This window comes from Pygocentrus nattereri, chromosome 27, assembly GCF_015220715.1.
Source record: "Pygocentrus nattereri isolate fPygNat1 chromosome 27, fPygNat1.pri, whole genome shotgun sequence".
Classification (NCBI taxonomy): domain Eukaryota; kingdom Metazoa; phylum Chordata; class Actinopteri; order Characiformes; family Serrasalmidae; genus Pygocentrus; species Pygocentrus nattereri.
Genome location: NC_051237.1, coordinates 13,030,001 through 13,037,500, shown reverse-complemented (window position 1 = coordinate 13,037,500; position 7,500 = coordinate 13,030,001). Strand labels below are relative to the sequence as shown.

Genomic DNA, 7,500 nt, shown 5'->3' with positions numbered 1-7,500 from the left:
AAGCGTTGTAAAATAAAAGTCAGTGATAGATTTGGCTTTAATGAACGAGGTATTAGGCAGATGCCATCCGTTATTTTTAATAATATATTACATTTACCTTGAAATACAACAATAATAAGGACAGTAATAACAATAATAAACATACAGCAGGGAGTACAAAAGGACAATATTCGTTTTGTTTTTTTTACTACTTGTCTCTCTCTCCAAGTGGTGTGCATTATCTTTAGCTGCCTTTCACAGTTCTGTAGTAAACACAGGGCGAGGGCACGTGGCTTCTGGTCTTGGGGCTGTGCCAGAAAAGCAAGATTTCTGAGTAATAACAGACCACTTGAGCCCAAAGTGGGGACAGTCTAGTGAGAACATTACTTGTTTCTTCTCCTATTGGTTTAACTGTAATGACCCACAGTCTGTCCAGATTTCATTCCTCATTCTCATAACTGCAGAGTTTATAAAGTAGTTTATAGTAGTTACTGAATAATAGTAGTTACATAAAATGAAACCTGTAAAATAATCCAACATCTATGGCTCCTAAATCTGTTCTTGGCTTTGACGTATGGTACAAACAAACTTCACAACCTCATTTACAAAAATGGTTCTTTAGAAATATTAAAATATCGAAATGTTCTTTATGGTTCTTCTCTCCAAAGAAGCCCTCGTCGAACCTTTATTTTCATCATTTTAGGAATTTAGGGGTTAAGCTCCTTTCTACATCCACAGCCTAAGACTCATTATTCAATAACTACTTGGAAAACAATGCAAAATCTATTTTTGAGAAAGTTATTATCACTTGGAGATATTACTGAGATTTTATGCAGTTATTAAGTTGTTATAACTGAGATTATCCAGGAATGGAACACCAGCAAATATAACAGTTGTTAGTTGCTTTGGGAAATTTTCCCCTGGTTGGCCAATGTGTGTTGAGTGGGCAGTAGTGGATCCTGCTCAGGGCAAAAGAGGAGCAGTGGTCATCTCTGTGTCCAGAGGAAAGCGCATCCTGCAGGCACGTACTCCTGTGATGCAGCGGATTGAACCCAGCTGCTTCTGAGCCAGACTTGCACACACACATACGTACACACACATACGTACACACACATACATAAATACACTCGCACTCTCCTAAAGGCTGGGGAACAGTTTAGTTTCAGTCTGTCAGTCTTTCTGTTTGTCCATCTCATTTACGGTGTTTGAGCTCCTTCTCCTGATGGCCCTTGCCACCTCCCTCGCCTTTGTCCAGGAGTTTGACAGCCTCCAGCAAGTAGCTCTGGAAGGCCGAGAGGGCGGCGCAGATGGCCGGCGTGCCAAAGCCGTGGGTCAGGAGGCTGAAGTGGGTCAGGCTGCCCTGCACCCCGGGCTCCAGGCATGGCGTGGGCCGACTGGCCCCCAGCGGCGACCTGTCCTGGGACATCAGGTCAACAAACTCCTTACAGATCTCCCTGAAGGGGTGAGTGTAGAGAGAGAGAAGGGTTAGCAAGGCTGGAGCACAGAGCGTGGCTCATTGATGGAATTGCTGCAATGTCACTCAGTGAGTAAACAGTTGCATAACAATTTCTGTTTTCTTTTTATTTTCTATTATATTTCAGTTGATCTTTTGTATTTTTACCATTCCTACTGTTTGCCTTAGGAACACTGGATCATTTGGCTTAAATTGTTTCCCCCTTGTCACAAAGGTAGCCAACCTACCAAGACATGTTTGGGGTACAAACTTTGCTACAGTGGTGACCACCAGGTAGCACAGTACAAACTGCATGCTGATATCATCATGCACCTGCCTCAAACTGTGCCAAGTTGTTATATAACCACAAATAGACTGTCTAATGCTGTTTTTCCACTGTACGACTTATATACAGACAAGTGCAAAAGTTTGAGCACGCCTAGTAAAACTATATTTATTTGAAAATGAGTTAACACTTCCTCTACAGGAACACTTCTGCACATTTTATTGCATAAATACTGTTTATTTTCTCAATGGTTTACATAATGGGGAAAAAATCAAGCATAAAATATGGTCTGTGTAAAAGTTATGATACGTTATTATTTTCGTTTTTTTCCAACATGGAAAACTCCACAAATAAAAAGAAATTGCGTGGGAAATAAACTTTAACAATGTCATATTTAAGTTGCCTGCAGAGGATGGGCATTTCAGAACAAAACATTTGACCAGGGTTGTTGAAAACTTTAGTATATGATTGTATATGGACAAAATTCAAGCTTCAACACGAGCGCTACTACTGCTTTTAGATACGCTACGTACATTTGTCCTTTTATAACGATAACAGTGCATCATACAGTGTCAGAAACCACAGTAGCAAGTCTATTTGAGATTACTTAACAAATCAATCAGGTTTGAGGCAAGTGTTTGATGGCTTAGTTCAACATTCTCCTGGTAGATACTGGTTACTTCTTGTTGGCTACATTAGCTTCTTAGCTCTGGTACAAAACTAAAGAGTAAACTGTGGGCACTAAACACGTCTTGGGTGATCGACTACATTTGGGTTACGGGGACAAATAAGTAACTTAGATTTTTGGCTGAACCATCACTGCAAAGACTGGATTTGGATGTAGGAGGGACTCACTTGGTGGCCAGCAGCATGCTCCGCCGTGTGGGCAGCTGCTCGGGATCGCTCTGCCTGCATAAGTACTCTGCTGTGGCTCTGGCTGGGAACTCTGTCTCACACACATAGCCAAAGTCCCGCGCCAAGTGCACCGCTTCACCTTAAAGAGAGAAGAAAAAGAGCAGTTTTGAGTTTAAAAAAGCTGGGACAGATTAAAGTTTAATAATTTCAGTTCAGGTTAAAATTGTCATATTTCGTTCTGTCTGTCACATCTCTTTCTGTGTGTGTGTGTGTGTGTGTGTGTGTGTGTGTGTGTGTACCTTCCACCAGTGCCGTGAGGAGTGTGACATTAGCTGCTTTGCGGCGGCCGGCGGGCAGGTTCAAGCCGATCTTCTCCAGACGTTCACGGAGGCAGCGGCCGCCATTCTTTGACTTGGCTCTGAGGGAGCAGACAGAGCGAGGATTAACACCGCACTCTCTCTCTCACTCTTTCATTACTCACTCCCAGCAATTCACTTCTATCTGTTTTATCCTTTTTCTTCCAGGATCAGTTATTTCCATATTCCTACTGTGTGCCTTAAAGTTAGGAACCCTCAATCAGAATCATTTTCTCCCTTTAAATCAGGCAGTTGACCTTAGCCTGTCTGACAGAACTACATTTGTACAAAACATAAATCAGGAAAAAAGTCAAACTTTAAGGGCTAAACTTCTAATGAGCTGCACAAGCCTGCAGTGTGAGAGGCATGTTAGTGAAGTCAGAAAGGTGTTTATAAAATCAGTACTGCTAAATTTAAGATAGTGATACTAATTTACTGACATTTCTAAAACAGTTTTATTCATAAGTCAAAATAAATAATACACCAAATGGATTAGTAATTATTTTTACAGGTGATGTGAAAAATACACCCTCTGCCCTGTAGGAACTATGAATCGGCTTTGCAACAAAAGGTGCTTCATCAGTTACAAATTTACATCATTTTGGGCACTTTTCAGGACTCTAAGTGACATCTTACTTGGAGGGGCAGAAGAGAAAAAGAATTAAAGAGCCCACATTATACATTTTTCTTGTATGTACAGTACTGTGTAAAAGTCTTAGGCACCCAAGACACATTTTCAAAATCTATTTATTTGTGTAGTTTGTGTTTATTTGCTGCGAACAGTGTTAATATTTGCATAAACAAAATGTATATATATATATATATATATATATATATATATATATATATATATATATATATATAAAATCATGTAAATAATAAATAGTGATTTTATGGATGTTAGTTTGTTTGTTTAACCATTTCCAAACCTCACCTTGAGGAAGCCCAGTATTATATGTAATTAAGAAGCAGCTCCTGGTTTGACCAATCAGTGCTTCATTAAATTGTGCTCATTATGTAATTGTGATATGTGTGTGTGTGTGTGTGTGTATATATATATATATAATATATATATTTTGCCGCCAAATATTGTACCTTATTTAAAAAGCAGTAAAGACTGAAGCACTGCCTAAAACTGTAATGGATGGGGCTAAACTGCTGTAGACTGAATAGGCTGAGATATTTGTATATAGATGCTTGTTTTTATGACATCACAAAAATTTATGAAGCCTGTTTTTGCTGCCTAGTTTCCATATATGGACTATAAGTGAACAATACACTTTGAAACTTTAAAAGTTCTTACATAATGCATCAAACTCCTAATAGTTTTTTATGCGAGTAAAATAAATAAATAAACAACATAAAGAAATTTAGCCCCTTTACATTTCAGGTTTAATTCATACAAAAGCTTATTATTCAGTACAGGAAATTCAGAGCAAATTAATGGAGCAGTTCAAAGTGAGTAATAGAACTTCCAGCCTGCTGGTGGGCCCATGGCTTGTTAGGAGAAGCAGAAACTTCAAATAAACGGCCCACATAAATAAAATAAACACAGACACAATCTGAGATTGAGGTATGTGCACAGACTTTGCTATCTTGTTCTTTTTTCTTTTTTTTTGAAGCAATATCATCAGTGATGTCTTCATAAGTTACATTTCTACTACTGCCATGACGGACACAAACCATACAAACCACATTTGTATGTATACATCGAAAAAAGTGGCACTGACAGAGACAAAGTGACCTTCATTTCCTCAGTGTGACCTCTGGTTTATACCACCATGCTAATATATACAGGATAACACATATTCAACCAAATGCTGTTTAATAAAAATATTACACTAATTTCCATGGCACTGAGTCAGTATCTCGTTTCTTCTCCTCACTGGAATATTTCTAGATATTAGTGACTATCTGCTTTCTTGGATTTGTATTTGGTGGGGACACACCTGCTTGTCCAGGTCACCAAAGTGGACAACCTTAGATCTGAACCTTTTCTGGTACACATATTATACAGTATGTAGTTTCATTAAGGTCGATTGTCTGATTTAAATGGGGGGGGGGGGGATTGAAGATTCAGTCTGTACCTCCTCTCTCCACTCACCTCCGCAGGACTCCTCCTAACAGTGAGGCGTTGAGGCACTCAGGTGGGCTCAGCCTCCTCTGGACCTCTCCCACTGTCACCTTATACTTGGAGGTGGAGCTGAGGAGAGACAGGCGTCCAGGAACGGAGCAGAAAACTTCACCGGGGTTAGAAATTCCACCCAGGCCCAGGCCATCTTTACCCAGTGACAGGACGGATAGAGCAGAGCCATTCAGCTTAGAGGGGACAGGAACTGCAGAGAGGAAGAGGAGGAGAGAAAAAGGAGTGAGGCGCACATGTTAGGCTCACGCTAGGCAGAAGAGCTCTGCTTCTCGCAGTTATTCTGATCCTTTTATGAAAAATGCAAAAGGAGGCAATGAAAAGTAGGGCAACTTGTGTGCTAGTGAAGGAAACAGTGTGGTTTAGTGCGACGCTGCATCACCAGACTCTCCTGGGCTGACAACAGTTCAACCCTGATTGTTCGTGTTGATCTTATTGGTTAATTTTTCTACCCTTCCATTCTCACACCAGGTGTTGCAGCTCCACCAGGAAACTGTTTGTTACTCTTCTCTTAACATTCACTCACTGCTTTCGTTCCCTTCATTTTCACCTTGTGAAAAATAGCAGGAACACACATGTACAGTCATGTACAGACGTTTGAACGCCCCAAGTCAAATGATCTTTCATTGGTTTTCTAAGTGAAATTATCCATCCTCTACAGGGAGCAAATTTACTTAAATATGGAATTTGTGAACAAATTTTACTGCTCAAGTTCTGTTTATTTTAACATGTTAAAAAAATTAAACATAAAAAATGGGCATTATAATTTGTTCACAGGCCACACCATGTTTATTCCCCAATATATAAAATGAAACAAATAAACAGTAACTGTGCAGAAGTGTGTTCCCTGTAGTGTATGTATAACTTTTCACAGATCAACAACACAAGGAGTGCCCAAACTTTTGCACACAGCTCTATGTACAGTACCGTGCAGTCTTAGGCCCCTAAGCATATTGTTTAAAGCCATTTATCTCGACAGTTAGTGTGTATTTTGCCTGCAAAAACATCACATAACATAACAGGATGTTGTGTTTTCAAAAAGGTAGCTTAGATGTTTTGAGCTGGTTAGAAGAACACAGGTTTGGCTCCAGATTTGTCTCTGAAGCCCACATTCACTCACATGAATGTGTTTAAATCAGCAGCCCAGCTAATTTAATTTATTATTAAACTAGGTATTGGATGATGACTATAGTTAATACTGGACTGCCATGAGCTGAGGATTGTAAATAGTTAATACATTAACGTGTGTAAACTCACTGCATTACTTTGCATAAATGTTATTTGTATTTATTCTAATATAATTTTTTCTGAGGGAAAAATGCATAATAATAATAATAATAATTTAATAATAATAATATAATAACAATAACATTATTATTATTATTATTATTATTATTATTATTGTTATTATTATTATTATTATTATTCACCTAAGCACATTATTTAAATCCATTTATCTTGGCCAAAATCATGTATATGCTTCTAAAAACACCATATATAATAATGAATGAAAGTAAACACAAATACAGTACAGTAACCAGAATGTCTTTTTTTTCCATTTTAATCTATTTTAAAGAACATTTTGGTTTCTGATTTCTTCTCAAGCCCCCAGACATCACCGATTTAACTTAAAGAAGTACTGATTAGCCAAACAATAATACTGGGCTGCCAGGAGGAGAGCTTTGGACATGTCCTATTACAGCTCACTGAATTAACATTATTTATATTTACTCCTCTATCAGTGTTTTCTGAGCAAATTAACACATAGTGCCCAGATAAACAGCATTTTAATGTAATTCTCTTTGGTGACTTTTGCACTCTGACTTTTGCACAGCGTTATACATAAACATATCTGACAGGATGTAAAATAAAGCTCTCCAAGGCAAGATTTTCCTCTCAAAAATGATTAAGACTCAAAACACTTAACCTCCATTCAGCCTCTAATAATGATTAGTGCTGATGTGAAGAAGTGAGCCCCATTGGCTTTTAATTTGAGCTGGAGCATCTTTGTTACATCATCCTTTAAACCCTTAATTTGGGTTCAGTAGATTAGTGCATGTAGCTGCCTAATCCCACAGTTCCGTGTTCACGGCTGTGTGGGCTGGATTTTCCACAACAATTCCGTTTGCTTGACTGAAGAGGCTCAGAGGCTCTGCATTCAGAAACCAGCGATGCTCCCAATCTTTCGCTTTCTTGTGCGTGTGTGCATGTGTGTGTGTGTGTGTTTGGCATGTATTGAACAATTTTAGGGACCAAATGCCACTAACATGATGGAAAGCGTGAACTATTGTACACTCTTAAAAAGATGGTTCCTCAAGAGTTCTAAGGAAACACAATGGTTCTTTTTAAAACCATCAGTCCTGTATAGAACATTTGATGCTAAAATGGCTGTGCTTGGCGAAATGTTTCTGATTCATGGAGAATGTGT

General features: G+C 38.7%; 1 protein-coding gene across 2 annotated transcripts in view; it reads right to left on the bottom strand.

Moving 5' to 3' along the window:
* Nucleotides 1–57: 57 nt before the first annotated feature.
* The window catches only part of tfap2e (transcription factor AP-2 epsilon), a 16,918-nt gene continuing 9,475 nt past the window's right edge, over nt 58–7,500 (bottom strand). For both annotated transcript variants that reach the window (XM_017703083.2, XM_017703084.2), the window contains exons 4-7: nt 5,034–5,265; nt 2,873–2,991; nt 2,574–2,712; nt 58–1,433 (exon numbers count right to left, since the gene is read on the bottom strand). In XM_017703083.2, coding sequence (XP_017558572.1) covers nt 1,172–1,433; nt 2,574–2,712; nt 2,873–2,991; nt 5,034–5,265 — 752 coding nt within the window. In that variant the 3' untranslated portion in view covers nt 58–1,171. The remainder of the gene's footprint in view (nt 1,434–2,573; nt 2,713–2,872; nt 2,992–5,033; nt 5,266–7,500) is intronic.